Genomic DNA, 22,357 nt, shown 5'->3' on the forward strand with positions numbered 1-22,357 from the left:
AGTAAATTCCGTGAGTCCTTTGATTCTCCGAGCCGTTTCTTCGGAGTCATGGTGCACACGGGAATCAAAAGCCAAACGTTCGCTTCAGTTGATCTCATTCCTAATGACTCGGGTCATAACACTCACTTGAAAGACTCGTTCAATTAAACGACTCGTGACTGGTCGCTCTCAACTCTAGTTCATACTTCATGGCGTGTGCATTGTTTTTGTTTATGAAATCGCATTTCTACAGATTTATTGGTGCATGAAGACCAAGCCTTTTAACTGAAGACACTTGTTGTGTAGCTTTTCCATGAACAATTTTAAATTTCATGAACACAAGTGAATTCCCTCAAAATGGTTTCTTCAAGTCATATGTTGTATATGATTTGGAAACCACAACGTTACCCAGTTTTGGCATCGCAAAGATCATTGAATTATCTGCAATCGGAGTGATTCGGGATCATATTTTAGATCTCTCTGAAGGAGAAGCCCAACCAAGAGTTTTGAATAAGATCACTTTATGTGTAAATCCACGAAAAATGTTGTCTATAGAAGCGGAGAGACTTACAGGTAACGCCATGGTTACAAATTCACCTCTGGGGAAGATCTACTGCAGTTGCAAGGGTCGAGTATAACTAATTTCACCGTTAAGACTTCAATTCTGAATCTAAAGGCTCAAGTCTACAAGTTTAAATGTGTCTTTAATTTTGTTACTATGTTTCGGCCCTTTTAGTTTTCACGAATTATTCGAATTCTGTTTGAGCGTGTTCCCCATTATCACCTAATTCCTAATGGCATTTATGTTTTTCGGGTTTTGATGGAATATACGCCTTCTTATTCACCTTTTATCCGTTTTAGTAACGAGTAATACTACTGAGGAGCCACAACCTTATTTTTAAGGTTATATTTTGGCATATTTTTTGGAATTTATTTGGAATTATTTATTTCTCTCTGACCATATCGTAATCAATTATTTGCCATATATTTTTGAATAGTAGAGTAACCACCATCCGTGGTGGTTTGGAGATGGTAACTGTTAGGTAGTATTGAATTTAGGCGTTGATAATAATGCATGAATAACTTCATTTAAGAAAGGTCTGAATGCGCCAATAGAGGAAATACCTATTTCATGTTATAGGAACTTTTTAATAGTTTGTGACTTTGTTTGGTAATTGATTTAAAAAAAGAATTTTTATTTATTTGGCGAATTCTTTAGAGCCAGATGTAGTTTCTTTATAACCCCATCTTCCACCATAATATTGCACTTACATTGAAGACAAATGCAAATCGGAGGGAAAACCATCTTGGTGAATCGAACCCGCGACCTTTGGGATGGCAAGCGAGAACATTTCACTGCCGCCACCGGGGCAAGCAAGTTGGTCTACTAAATACTTGATAATTTGTTAAAAAAAGAATACCACATGGGATTTGTGTAGATAAATTAAATCCTTGTCTTCCCTTGATCTTAGAAAGAGTAAGGCATGCTAACGAAAATTGGGAGTAAAAGCTACTTTAATCAACCTAAAGGTTGTTTTTTTTATAGATTCAGGGGAGACCCTCTCTCCAGGAACTACGCTTGTGTTTCATTTCCTGATTCAATGTAATATAGACCAATATGTTCCCGAGAGTCACCTTCATAATTTCATGTCCGTTTGTATAACTTGTATGCATGAAATACATGTGCACTGACTAGATTTTTGTATAGGGTGATCCGCAGGCATCTTTTGAGATTTGAATAAGTTCAAAACTTCCTAGGCCATGTGGGATGAGCCTGTAAGAATAATCTCTCAAAAAGTAATGACACAAGCTCCTGTATGACTGCAGAATATATATATACATAGATAGAGGTCTTTATTTGGGCAAAATTGAGACCTAATTGTCCCTTCTTCCGTTTAACCTATTGTCGTATACATATTATATTAGGCATAAAACTTATAATTACATTCATATGCACACATAGATACATATAGACAGACACATTCATTTAGCGTGAATTTGCGCATTGAAAAGAAAAGGAATATATATATATATATTCCCTTTCCTCTTTTGCCCAACATTCTACCCTCTATCACAGTCTTCAACATCCCACTGCCGGTCAACACCCCCTTCATCCACTTTTCCTGCCTCCATAGGATTGCTCCCAACAAACCCCTCTCTTCGCCCACCATACCAAGTACTTCCTCATTTGTTTTCTTCTCTGTCCATTTCACCTTCTCCATTCTTCTCCACAGCCACATAAAAAAAATATATATATATATATATATATATATATATATATATATATATATATATATATATATATATATATATATGTATATAAATATTTATAAATATAAAGGGTAAGGTAATAGTTGACTCAGGAAAGATCCAAGAGAGATGGTAGGATATATGGAAGAAGTGTATAGTAAAGAACTTAGACCAACAAAGTTAGACACAGAAAAGGAACATGACGTAGAGGAAGATAGCTTAGGTCCAGGCATACTCGACGATAAGATAGAAAGGGCATTAAGGGAGATGAAACTAAATAAGGCCGGGGAGGTGGATGATATTCCCGTGGAACTATTAAATGTTTAGGAAAATGTGGGAGAAAGAGGCTATATGGGCTGATTTGTTGTATTTATGAGGAAGGAATCTGGCTGGAAGACTTTGTGAGACCAGTTTTACGAGGGTCATCCGGAAAGTAGTACCCGTTCGTGAAATAAAGACACAAAAGTAAATATTAACAAACATAAAAAATTTTATTTGAAAGAGGATACTTTAAACTACTTCTCAACATAATCTCCAAGCAAATTAAGGCATTTGTCATAACGTGTGACAAGTTTCTGTATTCCTGCTGCATAGTCCTTCGCCGCCAGCTCATTGAGATACGCGAGGGACCCATCTTGCACAAATTTTTGCATAATGCAGATGGTGTTTAACAATTTCATGAACAATTGTTCGAGAAACATTGGGAAAATGCTCACAGATGTCATCAATTGTGACGCGCCGATCGTTCCTCACGAATTCGTCAACTGAGCTCACCAGTTGGTCTGTAATGACAGACGGTCTCCCCGAACGCTCATCGTCGTGTGTGTTCCCCCTCCCCATGTTGAAGTTGCGACACCACCGCCGAACAGACGACTCGTCCATTACATTGTCTCCATACACCTCCTTTAATTGGCGATGAATATCACATGGGCGAACGTTTCTTGCATTGAGGAATTTAATCACTGCCCTCACTTCACAACTGGCGGCGTTCTCAATTTTTTTAAACATTGTAAACAATCACAGAAACAACACAGGCAATGCTAGCGTCACGCAACTTGGCTCAGAGAAGGCAGACAAGCCACTGAAGCTATCTGACCTCGTCCAGCGGCTACTCGCGTCGTCAGCACTTCATGCGGCACGAACGGGTACTACTTTCCGGATGACCCTCGTAGTTCCTATTACAAAAATGGTAAAGGAAAATCATGTGAGGAGTACAGGACAATAAGTTTTGATATCCCACGCAGCTAAAGTTGTTCTCAGGATCATAAACAAAAGGATGGAGAGTAGGGCAATTGGTTACTTAGGGGATGATCAGTTTGGGTTTAGGAAGGGGAGAGGTGCGCGTGATGCCATTGCAGTAATGAGATTATTAATCGAGAGGAATGTAGAACACAACCAGGAGGTATTTGCCTGTTTCGTAGATTTCGAAAAAGCGTTTGATAGAGTGAATTGGGAAAAACTAATGAGTATATTGTAGAAAATAGGAATAGATTGGAGGGAATGTAGGCTAATCCGCAACCTGTACATGTCTCAGACTGCTCAGGTGCGAGTGGGGAACGGGGAGTCCGGATGTGCAGTGTTAGGAAGAGGTGTATGGCAGGGTTGCCCATTATCACCATGGCTGTTCAACCTGTATGGTAGAGGAAATGATTAAAGAGGCATGGGAAGAACTGTAGGTAGGAATGAAAGTGGTCGGGGAATTCGTAAAATCAGTTATGTTTGCTGATGACCAAGCTTTAGTTTGTCCGTCAGCCAGGGGGTTGAACACCCGCGAAGTGAAGGGGGGTGTGGAAAACCTGCAAAAACCCTATTTATTAAACAAAAGTTACATATACATTATAACAATCGTTTTTACATAGTATACATATTATTAAGTCACTGAAATTTAAATGGAGAAATTATTATTTTGGCAATACATGCGGAGTAATGAGAAACATAACATTAACATAATGGTGCAAAATAATGATGCTGAATATTTCAGGAATAACAATCAAGGACTTAAATCAAGAATTTAGTGTGCACACAAAAGGGCTTTCCTAATTTTTAAAATTTTTCAATCTCTTTATGAGATATCTGCTGATATTTCGGGTACATGTCTTCCCAAAATTGTTCTCCCTGAACATACTTGCGTTGGGGCATCTCAGTGCTGAGGCAAAGAGTGGCGTCTGACGTAAATTAAGAGTGGCACAACTGTAGTAATATCTGTTTCTATTTCCAGGTCTCTCAAATATTCTTCTTGAAACGTCAAGCCCTTTCGATGAGTGCATGTTTGGCATGCTGGAAGACTTCATCAATCGACTGCCACGGCCTGTTTGTTTGATAGCTCACAATGGCAATGGCTTTGATTTTCCAATTTTGCAATCGGAAATCCAGCGTCTTGGCAAGGTAATTTAATCAAATAATTTAGTAATTTCCGTCTGCTCTGATTGCATCAGGGGAACCATTTTCAAACCGTGAGTTAGTATCCTGTAGTGGGGACGATAAATTATTTTTTGGTCACCCTGCAGCATTGGGAAGATGGGAGTGCTAACGGAATATGTTAAATCTAGTCTAAAAAAATAGATTTTCCTGATATTTTTCTATAGATTTTAGTGATTGTTGGCCTAAAGCATTGTTCTCTTTTAATGAATTATTGTAAATCTGTAACTAGCTCCTGCAGAAAGGGTTTTTAGTTGAACAAATGATACTAAAATATTAATAAAAAATGTTCAACAGAGTTAAGTGCCATGGTATGATTTATTGTGGATTCACTTGCTTCATAGGTGGCATTGCATTACCCTCCCTGGCAATGCCACTGACCTCCAGGTGTAGAAATGAAAGAGATTTTCACATTTTAAAGAGTTGTCTGTAAGATTTAATGTGATCATAAAAAGTAGTAACTGTGAATATCCTAAATATTCTTGGCACGTGTGGCTCTCCATGTCTATTGGACTAAATTGCCTTATAATAAAAGAGGATGGACCTACAATAGTGGAGGAAAAATGAAAAACCTGTCGGCTCTAAGGTTTTCACAGAATGTACTAGAAGTAATACTTTTTGATAGATATTGGCATTGTTGTAGCATGTTGTAGGTAAATTTAAGTAATACTTTTTGATAGATATTGGCATTGTTGTAGCATGTTGTAGGTAAATTTGTCAGGCAATCATGTAATTAGGCTAGTTCAAAACCCATGTCTAGGGATTTGAACTAGTCAGGTGTCAAGTGCGGGCTAACTAACTCAACTGGCTAAGATAAAACGTGCAACATGAGGAATGTACTTCTTCCTTCAAAACATATTCTGAAGAAAGTTGATAAGCTGAATGAAGATGGAGACTTAATTGCCTTAATTCGATGGGCAAGTTTGAGACCATGGACTTCTCTGCCAGTAGCCCCTCATCTAGGGCAATTCCCATCTTCAACAGTAAACTAGGTCTAGCCATTTACGATCACTCCTGCATCCTAGACTAAAGAAGTTTACTTTTGGACAGAAATTGAATCATTTCCTTCATGAAATGAGCAGTTTTGTGGAGAAAAATTCAGTAAATTCTTCTTCATTTGGGTGTTGCGAGCCTTGGTGTTTTAGGGTAACTTCAGGGTGCTTTTTCCTCAAAACTTTCAATTATTGTGTATTTTTTCTCATCCATGGACATTGCATCGGACAAGATGATGCATTTAACAAGCGGGTGGTAGAAATGTGCACTCACACTTCAATGGGGAATATTTTGTAAAGGTGGTCAGTTATTATTTTCAATGAAGATTAATATTTTAATGAAATACTTTAGAGCTCATTTCATCTACGAAAAATGAATTGGGCTCTGTAAAGTAATAACTTTATTCTCTATGTCAAATTAAACAGAAAAAGTGTGAAAGGAAGAGTGATAAGAAATGAAAGGCAACAGTATGTCAGTAAGTTTTATTGTCAATTGGCATGATATGATAGTATGAATTTAAATGCTCTTCTAAAAATTTTTAAGTAAAAGCTTTAAGAATTGTTCCGTCATTGTCTGTTTTGATTTTAAGTAATCAGAAAGAAAATGTAATTGTTAAGACTATTTAATTTACATTTTAGCTATTATACTACTTTATTTATAATTAAAACTATGTATACCCTTGAGTAGCACTAATATTTGTTCTTGTCTTGTTTCTATGAAATGTCTCATTTGCAGAAATTCGAAGATCATGTTTGGTGCGCAGATTCCCTTCTAGCATTTCGATATATATACCTGGACCAGCCCAGGGAATCATTCATTGGTGAGCCAACCCTACTTCTTTTACTTATCCATTGTTTATTCATTAAGAAAAAATGTAAAAATGTTAAATTTTATGCATTTACTGTCATTACTCATTTTTGTTAGATTGCATATATATTTTCCTGAAGCACATCCAATACTTGCCTCAATGTTCCAATACTTACTTCAGTGTGAAAAATGTAATTATAAAACCCCATAAGATTCATTCACCTCCCATGGACTACAACCTTGACTTGGTGGGAGGGCTTGTACCGTCCATAACCCCTAGAGCTGTGCTGGTGGGAGTAATAACAATTGCTCCTGGTAGGGTCACCCATGACAGATAGGCCGAAGGTTAGGAGCCAGACGAAAGGTAGTCCACGCAGCGTCTGTCACTCAATGAGAGAGCTGCAGAGGCATCTGGCCCCAGTGGGGTGGCCAGTGAGTGATTGATGGTGTCATGTTGAACGCACTATTGAGGAAGGCAACGGGAAACCACCACAATTAGCATTCCCAAGATTGATAATGATGGACACTATAGAGAACACTAGCTTTGGTAACTATGAGACTAGGCCCAAAATGCCGTGTGTCGTGCCCGGCAGCAGGGGAGGCGAGGCTTCTGTGGTCATCATCCCACGAAATCCTTGCAATGCAAAACCAACAGCAGCAGGACAGAAGAGGCAGAAGAAGATGATAAATTTAGTTAGAATGGGAACATGGAATGTTAGGACAATGATGAGTACAGGAAAATTAGAGAATATTAAGCAAGAGATGGAAAGGGGAAATATAAATATTTTAGGTGTATGTTAGGTTAGATGGAAGGATAATGGGGATTACTGGATTGATAATTATAAAATAATATACAGTGGCAGGGATGAGAGCCAACATGGGGTAGCCATTATATTAAATAAAGTGGTAGGAAGAAGCGTAGTCAAAATAGAACAAGCAATGGATAGAATATTACCAGGAGAGATAAAAGTAGGACCGATGAACTTGGTCATTGTTCAGGTGTACATTCAACCGAGCAACCATAAGGAAGAAGAGGTTGATGGGATATATGTTCAGTTAGAGGACATAATTGAGTCTGTTGGTGCAGGGAAACATTTGATAATGATGGGGGATTGGAATGCGATGGTAGGCAAAGGAAGAGATGGTGATGAGGGGGGGTACTAGGTTTTGGTACAAGGAATGACCACGGAAAGAAATCAATTGAGTTCTGCAGGAGACAGGGGTTAGTCATCACCAATTCTTGGTTTAGACACTTAGACACCACAAAAGACGCAGCTATACATGGAAAATGTCAGGTGACTCAGAAAGGTATTAGCTAGATTATATTTTGGTTAGACACAGGTTTAGGTACACACAGTTTTGATAACTTCGCACAGCTTCCCTGGAGCAGATGCGGACTCTGACCACAATTTAGTTGTTATGAAATGTAGCGTCCATTTCAAAAAGGTAAGGCAGGGGCGGTGAGTTAGAAAATGGAATGTAAAAGCATTAAATGGATTGAAAAGGAAGGAATACAAACAGGCGGTAGAGGAAATCATGGAGGATGGTAAAGAGCTAAGTACAAACAAAGAAAAATGGGATAGTATTAGGAAAGGGTTATCTAAAGCAGCTAAAGACACTATTGGAACCGTTAACGCGAAAAGGACTAGGAAACCATGGATCACGGATGAGATGATTGCAAAGATGGATGAGAGGAGAAAATGGAGGAATGTAAACACAGAGTGAGGCAACATGAAGTACGAAGAGTTAAACAATAAATTGAGGCGGGCAACAAATAAAGCAAAAGAAGCATGGTGGAAGACGCAGTGCGAGGATATGGAAGTCTGCAGAGGAATGGTGAAATTGCTTCACTATGCAGCAAGTTTAAATCACTGTCGGGAAGTAAGAAGGGAAGATCTATGCTAACAGTTAGAGATAAGGAGGGTAAGATAATAGTTAACACAGATAAGATTCGAGACAGATGGAAGGAATATATGGAAAAACTGTACTGTAAAGAACATAGACCGACAAAGTTAGACATTGAAAAGGAACATGACGTGGAGGAAGATAGCTTAGGTCCGGGCATGCTCAAGGATGAGATAGAAAGGGCATTAAGGGAGATGAAACTAAATAAGCCCTGTGGAACTACTGAAATGCCTAGGAAAATGTGGGAGGAAGAGGCTATATGGGCTGATTTGTGGTATCTATGGGGCTGGAAGACTTTGTGAGATCAGTGTTAGTTCTTATTCCGAAAAAGGTAAAGGCTACATCATGTGAGGACTACAGAACAATAAGTTTGATATCCCACCTAACTAAAGTTGTTCTCAGGATCATCAACCAAAGGATAGAGAGTAGGGCAAATTATTACTTAGGGGATGATCAGTTTGGGTTTAGGAAGGAGAGAGGTACGCGTGATGCCATTGCTAATGAGATTATTAATCGAGAGGAATATAAAACACAACCAGGAGGTATTTGCCTGTTTCGTAGATTTCGAAAAAGCGTTTGATGGAATGAATTGGGAAAAACTAATGAGTATATTGCAGAAAATGGGAATTGATTGGAGGGACAGGATGCTAATCCACAGCTTCTACATGTCTCAGACTGCTCAGGTGCGAGTGGGGAACGGGGAGTCCGGTTGGGCCATGTTAGGAAGGGGTGTAAGGCAGGGTTGCCCATTATCACCATTGCTGTTCAACCTGTATGCAGAGGAAATGATTAAAGAGGCATGGGAGGAACTGGAGGTAGGAATGAAAGTGGGCGGGGGATTCGTAAAATCAGTTAGGTTTGCTGATGAACAAGCTTTAGTTTTTCAGTCAGCCAAGGGGTTGCAAGCATTGCTGAGTGAATTGGAAATTCAGTGCAACAGATATGGGATGAAAATCAATGTTAATAAAACAAAGGTAATGTGATTTTCCACAAAGAAAAAGGATAAGCCACATATTAAACTAGGAGAGCAAAAACTAGAGCAGGTAGAACAGTTCACATATCTCGGAAGTTTTTTGGACCAACAGGGTCAAAGTAGTAGGGACGTAAAGAGAAGAATTGCGCTAGGCAAAGAGGCTTTAACAAGGAGGAGGGAGTTAATGACAGGAACATTGGGTAAGGATGTTAAGAAAAAACTGGTTAAAACTTTGTTATGGAGCGTAGCTATGTACGGTGCGGAAACGTGGTCATTGAAGCAGGAGGATAGACGTAGATTGGAGGCTTTTGAAATGTGGGTGTGCAGAAGAATGGAGGAGGTGAAATAGACTGAAAGGAAAACAAATGAGGAAGTACTTGGTATGGTGGGCGAAGAGAGGGGCTTGTGGGGAGAAATCCTATGGAGGCGTGAAAAATGGATGGAGGGGCGTATTGGACAGCAATAGGGGAATATTGAAGACTGTAATAGAGGAGAGAATGTTAGGCAAACGAGGAAAGGGAAGGAATAGGATAGGGATGTTGGACGGGATGAAGGGAGGAAGGAAGAACTCAGAGATGTGTTTTGTTTTGTTAGGAGTCACAAAATGTTTATTTGATAGTTGTGTCCATCCAAAACCTACCTTAACCGGTAGATTACCTTATAATAATAAGATTCATTATTAAAAGAAGTGCGTATTAAACTTACCCATATCACTTTAAATTGACTGATAGTTGAACTGTTCACTAAGTAGTGTGTAGTAACGAGCTTTTGGAAGGAAACATAAACAAAGTAATTTTTTTAACTTTTTCTTTAAACTCTTTTAAGTTTTGGCATATTTAAACGATGCTGTCTTTTATCACTTTCAAATTTATTGGGATGTACTGAAAATTGGGTCAATTCTTCCAAATTATTTTCCACTCATTAAATCTTATATGTTACGTTAAAAAAAATGATAAGGTATGTATTTCTTTCCCATAAACATTTACATGCATTGACAAAAGAGGAAGAGAAGTATGTTAAAACCACATGCTTGCATTATCAGAATGTACGCTTGTATGTTTTCATGCAAATTACAAAATTTTTATGTTTCCCATCTAATTCCCCGATGTTACAATGTGCACGGGAGGCTCGCTAAACAAGCACCTCATGTAGTCGTTAATTCTCAAAATGAGCAGAAATATTGGTCCCAGAAATGAAATGACTTGGTTGGCTCATTGCATAATGATGAGTGACGAGATGAGACGAGGGGATTTCCCGAATGAATGTGTGGCTGCTGTTTCAATTTGGGCTTGGAACTTGTTCCACCGGCATGATAGTGTCGCTAGTGATCACACGTTCTTTCAAACTTGTGCTCTGACATATTGTCGGAATTTTTTCAAAGCTTGCAAGGAAAGTGCATACAACATTTGGTGCATGGTTTGAAAAATGGCCCCGAAGAAAATTTCATGAGTAGGAAGCCATAAGAAAATAAAAATAACAATATAAATGAAAAGGAAAATCATTGAAAATGGGGAACGAGGTGTGAGCGTGGTGAATCCAGTATATGCATCAACAGTGGGTCAACAGTTCATGATTTGTATTTTGGTAACAGACAGACACGGGCCAAATTATGCTGAGGTTGAAAGTGAGTGACAAGAATATCCATTCAGTATTCTTGATGATGTTGACTGGTGGCTTCTCACGTGGATAAATCAAAAGCAATTTCAATGCTAAACTAAGAACAAGAATATAATTTGTTTAAGAAGGGGAATGTGACTTTCGCTGTCTTCGTTAAGGTGATGTCTGGACCATCAATGGCAGATGAAGTATTTAAGGGGAGCTGTGTGTGGTTCAAGAAGATGACGTGAAGAACCTGTATCTATGTTGGTCGTGAGGCAGTGTGAAGCAGTGAGATCAGACTCAAAGGCTGCAGAGAACTTCATTGGTGACGTCTAGAAACTCACAGATTCAGAGGGTTGCCCACCTGAATAGGTGTTTAATTGTGATAATACTGGTCTCTTCTGGAAGAAGATGCCAAAGCGAACTTACGTATCTAAAAGTAACGGTAGAAGAGAATTCATTGCCTGGCCATATGCCAGTGAAAGGCCATCTCACGATGCTGTTTTGCAAGTGGCGAATTGGAAATTAAACCCCTGCTTCTTCACCATTCATTAACTCCACGAGCATTCAAAAGGTGTTAAATTGAAAACAGCGGGCTAAATATGATTTGAAGTTCATGGGAGAATGTTGCATTGTACCATGCATTCAAGGCGTTGCCTTACTGAGGAAGTGATGATGTGCACCTGATATTTTATTTGATCCTAATTCTGAGGAGTATTTTTGCAAAATTTTGAAGCACCAGCAAAAACAAATCTAGACAGCTTTCTAGTATTTTATTTCTAGGAATTAGGTACGCATCCTAAATAATGGACAATTTATTTGGATTCTTTTTTGCTTTTACGAATCGAGTTTGCATTCCCGGTTGCTTCATTCCACAATATAAGAAACTATGAACATGATCCACAGGCCTTAACAATGTGCAAACAATTTTCTTTGAATAAATCTTGTAAATAATTTATTATTTCTTTGGAATGGAGTGCATTTTCTCATTTTACATTAATTTGCATTCAAAAGGTTTCTTCAATTACTGAATGTTTCACTTTACAAGAATGAATAGCAGAATGAATTATGCTCATTGTACATGGTCCCCCACCGCATGTAGGACCCCATATTCATTTGATGTCATTTTCAGTTTTCTTACTATTTTCATCCCTCTGGGCCAGGCTAAAAAAAATTCCCCATTCTGAAACAGTCACTCATGTCTTGAAAGAAAATTTATTTGAATTCGTTTTGTACATATGCACTTGAAAAAGGCAAGAGAGGAGTAATGTGTTTTTAGGGAAGAGTATAAATACGTAGATGAGGATGGTAGGAGTGCCATGAGTGATAGAAATTTGAATTCTTCATTCTTGTACCCTCATTGATGGCTTCCAGTGTTACTTTGTGGAATCGATTGATAATGGATATGAAAAAATAGTAACTTTGTGATTTCACTGAAAATTGATTACAATACGACCCTTGAGGATGATGTTGTGCCCCAAAACACGGGTGGTTGTATTGTAGTAAATTTCCAGTGAAATCACAAAGTTACAATTTTTTCATTTTCTTGTAATCTCAGTCTGCCAGTGAAAGGTAGATACTTTGAAATGAATAAACAGGGAGAGGAGTAGTCTGCTATTTAATTTATACATTGTAAGAACACCTGTGGGAAATGAATAATTTCTAACATAAGTTGAAACTATGAGGAATGAAAATACTTCAGATCTGAACGTAGTAATGCATGCAAACGCAAGAACGGTACCCTTTGCATGGGAACTGGAATCATTTGCCCTTCGACACATCAGTAAAACCAGCGATTTGCTCCTGAATAATAAAAAGTATTGAAACTTGCTTTATCACATCATTACTACACCAAATTTAGTATAATTATGTTTTCATCACAAGATTTAAAAGTTGGATAATAGATGGCTCTAGTCAAACAGAAAGGCAACTCAGACTGTCATGTTTTAAATTTTTCTCAATTACTTGAAATTGCAAATTTTTTCATGCTTGACAATGGAAAGATGAGGCAAAAATGGAACATTAAATTGGGAACAAAATAAAAATTTTAGAACAAGTTGATTCTAAGTTTGGAACCCATGTTGATCAGGCAAAACATCCAAGATTGCTGGCCTGAATACTTTAAACTGAATATGATAGTGAAAAATCCCAACTTGATTCTGAAAGATACAAACCAGTGCAGATATTTATCTAAAACGAAAATTGTAAGTGAAGAGATCCAAGCATGATGAATTAGAAGGATTACCGGAAGAGTGATTTTTAAGTGCTAGATCTTCAAATATCCCCGTGAATGGTGTCATCATCAGAGAAAAAGCACTGCATGTTCCCGCAAGATTAGGAATCAAAGATAATCAGATGGGTTTAACAACATGAACAATATATATCTCGTATACAAGGATGGTTGTGGTGAAAGTAGAAGTATTGATGTCAAGACTATAACTTAGTGGAAGGTGGCAGAATTTATCAAACTTCCTGAATAATAAGCCCAGAAGATGTTTTTAATGCAAATTGGACAGGGTCTTCTACTATCTTATTGGATACAAATGCTGATTGAAGTGAAAAACTTTAGCCACTAGTGTTTGGTAAATCAAAGAGCATTACATGATTCAAACCTCTAAAGACATTGTCGTCTAGATACACAGCAAATTTCAAAGAATGGCAGTCCTCAGAAATATTTGAGGATGAGTTTCCATGCCCTGGATGCTCAAATGGGATTTCAGAACAGGAAAATTCTGCCGTTTATTAATCAGTGTCCAGCTCGAGGCACCCACCTAGTAGATAATGTTCTCATATCCAATTCCACAATTAAAATGTGATGCCACCATTCAGAAGACATCCCTACAGCTTCAGCGATTTGTCACACTTTCAGACGGCAATCCTCCATTACCAATTTATGCACCTTTGCAATAATTTCTGGGGAAGTGGTGTATTTTAGCTGACCACTACGATGATCATCATCTGAGCTGTCCTGACCAAACAAACTCAATTGCCCACTTGGCAACGGTTGAATATGAAGGACCACAGTCCCCCAGAATGTCTGAAAGTCCTCATAAATTTCCTTTTCTTTCTTACCTTTCTTTGCTAAGTATTTCAACGTTGCTCGAATCTCAACTTTTTCCGTCTTCACAAATCACTGCACGTGAACAACAGCAGAGCCAGAGCACTGATGGACTGGTTGTTTACTCATAATGGAGTACCTGTTGTTACGCAGGAAACTTATTGCAATAGCACTGATGCCTGGTGGTGATCCCGAGACCTTTTTAACTATCCTCGTAGATGAAACAAATGTAATGCGGTTTTCCAGAAAGAAAAAGGCTAAGCTAAACATTAAAATAGGAGGGCAAAAACTAGATCAGGTGGAACAGTTTAGTTGTCATGGAAGTGTTTTGGACCAAAGTGGTCAAAGTGGGAGAGACGTAAAGAGAAGATAAGCACTAGGCAAAGAGGCTTTCAAAAGGAGGAGGGAGTTGATGACAGTGATATAAGTAAGGATATTAAGAAAAGGCTCGTGAAAACTTTGATAAGGACAATAGTTATATGCAGCACCGAAAAATGTTCATTTAAGTAGAATGGAGGCTTTACCTTAACTGGTAGATTACCTATAATTATAATGGTATTTTATGGATCCAAGATGTGCTATCTGATTCTGTTATCTTCATTCATCATATAAAAAAAATGAGGATAGCTGTGGTTCAAGATATAAATAATAATCCTCCTCTTGTACACTTAATGTCTGTTTCTTATTTCTACCTTTACTCCAGTGATTAAGCATGTCAAAGGGAGAATTTTCCTTTTGCAGCAATTTTTACTTTTTTCTGGGATTCCTAGAAAGCTGTAAATGCGGGGTTCTCGATTAGCATAACATCAAAATTTTTTTCCCAAGACTTAGAGTTCTGTGCATTTTATGAGTTGCTTAATTTGCAAATCAATATGGTACAATCCAAAACAATTACTTATATTCTGTATGATTTTATCAGCAATGCATTGGCAATTTATTCTTTAAATCATTTGTATTTAGGATTCCAAAGTGATGACGTGAACTTCCAGGATGGCAGCTGATATCTATGTTGTGTACATCGGAACAAGCATTCAATCTATAATGTTCTGAACTCATTTGTACACTTAACGACTCTCTAGTGAAATGAATAACTGATTAAAGCACTTTTCCACTTGATAAAATTTTTATTTTACAACTGGGTTTCGATGTATTACATCATCATCAACCTGATGTCATCAGACCTTAATCAGTTATTCATTATGTTCGACTCCCACCACACCACGCCTGAAGCTACTCAATTTACTCTCTAGTGTTTTAATATTTGATATTTTTCAGATTCACAGTCTTCATCCGAAGTGGCTAAGCAGAGTTTCAAAATGGAAAATATGCTCAGCCAATTCAGTGAAATGGATTCCGTATTGTGCGATGCATTGGCTTCAGCGGAGAAAGCCATGCGGGATGAGAATCTCAAAATAGGGTTGGTGCAGGTGCCCCCCGAGTGCACGGGGCCCTTAGACAAGTGGCTATCAACGTCCAAGCCTTCCACATCCCGCAGTCCCCCTGGCGAGCAAGTGTGGAGCATGCAGATGGTCAACGAGACGACACCCAAGAGGCCAGTGAGTGGTCAGTTTGTGCCAAAGGTTGCTCGAGTCTCTGCCCCTGCCAGTCAATTATATTACACCCCAGTAGCAAAAGATAATGGTGCCAATAGCCAAAGTCCCAAGAGGAAAGTACATGTCAAGTCTTTGATTAAAGAATTCAATGATTCTCTCGTTGATCGCCCAACGTCTTTCAAATTGGCTGATATTTACACTTATGTGTGCCGCAAACCATGTTTGAATGTTCACTCAGCCGAATCAGACACAGTAATGCTCATGCAGAGTATTGTAGCTTGCAGGAGTGGATTTCTTCCATGGGTTGACAAGAATGCTGTCCCTTTCAATGCTATCAAGCCATGCAGGTGTTGAGAAGAGACCACTTATTTGATATACACATTTTATTATAACTTTCTACATTTTTTACACCATATTCTTTTTATTTAGTATAATTTCACGTATATTTTTATTGTTAGATGTTTTTGAATGCCATACTTGGATAAGTTTTCTTTCTTAATGTAAATCATGTTAGAGTACAATTTGAGTTGCTTGGCTTTCAGCACAAGTTCTTCAAAGATAGAATAACCACAATCAACTTCAAATCCATTTTCTTGTTCTGTTTCCATCGTTGCGGTCGATAATTTATTGTCTATTTTCTACTCTATCCCTATCCATCATGTTCTTATGGACTTATTTTTTGAAACTCTAAATTGACTGTGATGGTTCTATGAAACTATTCAGGAGCTGTAGTTTTTATCAAAGTAAACGGCATTATTTAATGTAATTTCAAGTGATATGGTACACACTCCACCATTTTTAAATGATCAATTTTCTGTTTTTTTACAAGAATCTTTCATCATCCCTTTCTCCTCTCGATAAAATCTAACTGGACTTTTCAATCCTTTCATTAATTTTCATTTACCATTCTATCCTGAATGTATTAACCGTTTTTTAGCCTTGACCCCATGTATTTTTTTGCTTGCTTTCTCTCTACTACATTTCTTCCTTTTTTGTTCAATATTTTACATACATATATATGCACACGCACATACATATATAAAAATTCGACTGCATCAAACAATATAAGAACACATAAAAAGAACACTCTCATGTTATTTCTTGATAATTTCGAGGGAATTTAGCTCCGTCTTCATTGGAAGAAACAGAAGTACTTGTACTAGTACTTTTTTTTTATTCAACACTTCCATGTTACTCTGATGTAATCATGTATACATACATATGCAGGACTACGACCGTGAGGTATTATGCCAATTAAGCAAGCTTTCTTGCTATGCCACCCTGCCCCAAGATCTTAACTCTTCATATCAAAAGTATATTCTCTTTTCTATCCAATTTTGGTCCCAAAGAAGGTCTCTCACCCAAAGATATATTTTTTCCACCTAATCCTAAGACCGCCCATTTCTATTTGCTACCCAAAATCCACAAAACCAATAATTTTTTTACAGGTGAACTTGAACATAACTTCCTCCACCAATAAATCTTTAAACCACTCTTCTAGGCCTGCTATATTAAAGGCATTTTTTTCCTCAGGTCCCATTGACGCAAAACTTTATCCTCCTTTATTTCCTCTCTCAACTATTACTTCTCGGTATCTTTCACTTCATCTATATCTGACTCAAATATCACTTTCCTAGACATCAACATTCACCTCCAGAGCAATTAGTTTAACATCTCAGTCCATATTAAACCGACCAACAACCAACAATATCTTAATTCAAGAGCTGCCACCCATCACATACAATACATACCATCCCCTTTTCACTCTCAGTTTTTGGTTTCTGTCTCTGCAACAACACCCCCTCCCAACAGAAATTCATGGACCAGCTACATGACTCTCTCAGAAAATATGGATACCCTGAAAAACTACTAAATAGTAATATCCTCAAACCGTCAACCCAATACACTCCGCTCCCCAAACAAACCACCCAAAATGCCCTAATCCTATCACCACTTTCTTCCCCGGAACACACAAAATTAAACATTTAATCCGTGACCTCTTCCCAATTATTAACAACACTCAGTCCACATCACAATGAATAACCGATCGTATCTATTATGTTCGACTTCCACCACATCAAGCCTGAAGCTACTCAATTAAGTCCACATCACTTTTATTCCCATATTGTCCCTCCATTACGTTTAAATGCCTGTCAAACTTGTGAGACATAGTCATGTCGACAAAACAGCCTGCGAGCACCCCTGTCTCTTCTCTGTCACCATGCACCTCCCCCTGCTGCAAATACTGCCATCTTCCAAGCCTCCCTTACTACCAATTCCCAACCCGATGCCACCCGCAACTCCAAAAACATTATATACCGCCTCTCCTGTAACTTCTGCCCTGCCCTCTATGTGGGCGAATGCACGACCACACTTTCCGTCCGCATGAATAACCACCGCTATTCCACCAAATCTCCCACCTTTCTTAATTATCCCATCCCTACTCACACTGCTTCCCACAAGCAACTTTCGATGACTGCTTCTCCGTGTTGTTGATTGGAACCTTTCCCAAATCTGCCAATAGCATAGAGGCGAGAACCCACGAGTTGGTGCATATCTGGGTGCTCCAGTCATTTAAACCTCCCGGGCTGAACAAATCCCACTGAATCCATCCTATAGCCTTCTACAAATCCTCTCCCACCCCCATGTCCATTTCCTGTTGGACTCTCATCTCATCTCTCGTCTCACCCTTCCCCAACAGCAACAACTACATATGTGGGTGTCCTCTCTTTTTGTTTCCATGTTTTCAAAATCCACATCAGTGTTTTTGTATACTAGTTGTGCGTCGCGGAATATACATATATATACATATATATACATACATATATATATATATATATATATATATATATATATATATATATATATATATATTTGTATGTATAGAAATTTGTGTGTATATATATATTTTTTTAAGTGGTTCAAATCTCGGTCAAGGAAATATTTTTACATTCGTGATCTGCTTGATTCTGCCTTCCCCACCTCTCTGGTGCTCGTCCTTTATGTGTTCCTATCACTTTTTCCTTATATCAATTTCCTTGTAAATGAATATTTGTTTGCCATGTGGCAGGTTTTCGTGCTTGAATGTATATATATGTATAATTATATGTATACAATTATATATATAATGATGAAAATTCTCATGGATGTGAATAATAATTTAAATGGAGAAAGAAGATAGCGGTAATGAAGAAAAACACAGAGACACATAAAAAATAAAACTCACATGTATTCCAAATTTTTGGTGGCCAAACACTCTGAGTTTCTTTTGGTTTCCATCACATTAAGCGTAAATCCCAATGGTCCTCACACCAAATTCCTACTTTTGGGCTTACCTCCCCTAATTCATTTTTTGTTGAAATTACTGGTGTTCCAAAACTTATTTTTCCTTTACCAATTTATGCGCAATCCTCTCATCATCACTTATCAAAGCTCAATGAATTCCCTGAGTAACATTGTTTCTCTTGCTGCCCCACATTGCCGGCATGAAGTAGAAGTAGATTCTTAGGGCCTCATCGCACTCAATACTGGCTTCAAAAATTACTCACAAAGTTGTCCTGCCTTTGTAAGTCTCACTTCCAAGAAGGTTTACCACTCCGCTTGGATACCCCTCCCGCACCTTCCCCACCCCTACACCGCTACAAACCAGACCTTCCCACCCTTTACAACCACCCTCTGCCAACCTCTCCTGGGGTTTTCCCTAAAGTCTACCCCCAAATCCAAAGCCTTCATGCCCACCCCCATCCCACCAGATTAAGAGACAGAGGACACTATGTGGTCAACCTTTCTTCCAAACCCCTTACCATAAAACAAATATTTCCTTTGATTAAGGGCCTCTCATTCATCCCCACCCCCAAAGTCAAGCATGTGACAATCCTTGCTGACATTTTGTTGGAATCTCCAGTGGAAGGTATTCTAGAATTCCCAACCTTTACCCCAGCATACAGGGTCGCACCCAAAAGTGGTAGGACTGATTTTTTTACAAGAATTTTATTGACGATATACTTACATCGACTTAATAATTTTCAAAGTATGCTCCTTGAGCTGCTACACACTTAGTATAACGTTGCTCCCATCCCCCATACTGGAAATTTTCTTTGGGGATGCCGTTGATGACCCTCGTCGAAGCCTCTTGAACGGCCTTTATTGAGTCAAAATGTCATCCCTTGAGCTGTCTTTTCATCAGGGGGAAGAAGAAGAAGTCCGGTGGTGCCAGATCGGGAGAATAGGGTGGGTGCGGCAAGGTGGCAATGCCGTATTTGGCCAGGAGCTGTCTGACGACGAGCGCGCCATGGCAGAATTTTCGGCACCATCTTGGCGCACACCTTGCGCATGGCCAAATCCTGTGAAATAATGCGTTGGACGTTGGATGCAGACAGACCCAATTGGTCTGCAATTTCTTCACTGGTTAAGCGTCGGTCTGTGTTCAGCAGTGTCCTCACTCTGTCCACATTCGTGTCGGTTCTTGCCGTCGACGGCCGTCCGGAGCGATGGTCGTCTTCAACGAGCTCCCTACCCTCTTTAAACAACTTGTGCCACTCAAATACTGTGGAACGGCTTAAGGCAGTGTCCCCATAAGCCTGCTTGATCATATCGAGGGTCTCAGTGGCCGTCTTCCCGAGTTTCGCACAAAACTTCAGGGAATAACGTTGCTCTAAATTCAGATTCATTTTGTTTTTCGATGCGGACAAAAGTTGCTTCACTAAAAACGGTGTCCTCACTCAACGACAGCCCGCAGGCGACTGAGGTTGGTGTTGGTCTGATGCTAAGAGCCCCCTCCACCTTACCCTGCCAAGCAGACCCCCCTCCACCGCTCCGTTCGCGCCAGAGAAAATCAGTCCTACCACTTTTGGGTGCGACCCTGTATATCCAAACCCATTCATAATGCCCTATGTAGATTCATGTCTCTATCTGCCCAAAAACCCAACCACCTCCCCTTAAATCATCCAGAAGAAATATTTATAAACCTTCTCCTCTCCAGAATTTCTAACCTTTCTTTCCTCTAGTCCTTAAATCCTTGAACCAACCTGATTCCCACTGAATCCTCAGAATAAGATAACTTATTGCCAATCCAAATATAAATTCATTACATCCACTGACAAAGGTTCATTGGTTGCAGTTCAAAGTATAACAGATTACTTATGGGAGGTTAACTCACAACTCTGACACCTCTTCCTGCAGGCAAATACCCAAAGACCCAAATCCCACACTTCAGAAGGAACTCATTGAACTTCTCTGTTCCAAACGGGCTCAGCGAAGGCGTATCTCCTTCAGATATGGCCCCTTCCCTTTTGCCTCCTCATACACCCCTCATTTCTATATCCTTCCGAAGATCCATAAACATGAATCAATCCCAGGTGTCTGATTTTACCCTCCTGTTCTGTTGAGTATTGAGAATGGTTTAGGTGACCAATGAAAAATTGGTATTTGAAATATATAGTATGTGGCATATACATATATATTATAATAGCTCATAGCAGCAGTAAATTTCAACATTCTTCAAAATCAAGCCATTTCCATAAGCCATCAATTGTGACAGTGAGGTACATCTCTAGAGAACTAATGGTAAAATCTTGTCAGCCAAAACTAACTCATTTTTATATGTATTCAGTTGCTCTGTCTCTCTAACAAAGGTGTTTGCAATTCATTGTGAGTTGTGCTAATATGCTGCAACAATTCTTAGAAATAGGCTGTTCATACGTGTGTATGACTGAAGTTACATAATTAATGCAAAATAGAAAAATAAAGTCTCCATTCCTTGATATTCTGCTATTTGGTGAGGGTATTTTGTTTGGTGGAAACAAGTTGTTATTCTATTGAAATAATTTTAATTTTCTATTAAGTAAAATAAAATTATGTAATCATTGCCATTTGGATTCAAGATTACTTTTTACGAATTTTAATCATGGCTGTGAAAGGATATATGTATGAAACTGACTTCCATCGAGTGAATAAGCAATAAAATTATTTATTGTTGCTATTATAGCACTTTATTTTAGCAAATGCAGATGAGTTGTGGTGAAGGCAACTCACACCCTTTCCTCAGCTTATCCAGGATTCTACTGTTTCATCTCGGGCAGAGAGAAGTTTGTTAATTCATAATTTTGTTCATGTAAATTGTGTCATTCTGAATTTATGCCCATCTTTCAACGTGTCCCAAATGCTCTCTAGCTTGACAGGTATGAGAGGTGAGCTGACAGGAGTGGCCTTTGGGCTGGGTTAGTTTGTGTAAGATACGGGAAGATGAGGCTCTGCTCAGTGTGATTAGGTTGGGTGGGTTGGTTTGGATTATTTGTGTTGCCGTGGGCTGGGCGGTAGGGGGCCTAAGTTGACCAGGTGGGCCGTAGGGGGCCAATGGTGGTAGCAGGAAAGAGGGATCAAAAGGTTATCTCCAATAGAGCGTAAGTATCATTAGAAACATGTTGAAAAGTGAATAATATCAATTTGAAACAAAAGTGTGTTTTGTGCATTGTTAGGGCTTTTATTTATTGTCTATTTTTACACCAGGAAATAGCATTAAATAAAATTGTCATTCCCAGGTTTCCTCAAGGTAGTGTGAATACCAGGAGTACAAGTATGAAATGCAGATTTTTTTAAAAAAAAGTATCGGAAGAATGATGATAAGAGCTTTATTCAAAGTGTGCTCCATTGCTAGGGGGTCAATTTGCTATCTTTCAGGCAATTTATGGATATCAAGCCAGTGAAGTTCTTTCCCTTTTGCTGTGAACCATTTATGGAGCCATATATTCACATCTTTGTACAAATCAAAACGCTGCTGAGCGAGGGCATATTGCATCGACGCAAGAAAGTGGTTATCAGGAG

The 22,357-nt window shown here is 38.7% G+C and overlaps 1 protein-coding gene across 1 annotated transcript; it reads left to right on the top strand.

Moving 5' to 3' along the window:
* Positions 1–210: 210 nt before the first annotated feature.
* On the top strand, positions 211–21,487 carry LOC139692867 (uncharacterized). The gene is made up of 4 exons (XM_071591174.1): positions 211–552; positions 4,448–4,614; positions 6,376–6,460; positions 15,258–21,487. Exons 1-4 carry the CDS (start codon positions 312–314, stop codon positions 15,887–15,889), a joined length of 1,125 nt encoding a protein of 374 aa, XP_071447275.1. The 5' UTR covers positions 211–311; the 3' UTR covers positions 15,890–21,487.
* The last annotated feature ends 870 nt before the right edge of the window (positions 21,488–22,357 follow it).

The sequence above is a fragment of the Hetaerina americana genome, unplaced genomic scaffold (assembly GCF_022747635.1).
Source record: "Hetaerina americana unplaced genomic scaffold, ioHetAmer1.1.p SCAF_425, whole genome shotgun sequence".
Classification (NCBI taxonomy): domain Eukaryota; kingdom Metazoa; phylum Arthropoda; class Insecta; order Odonata; family Calopterygidae; genus Hetaerina; species Hetaerina americana.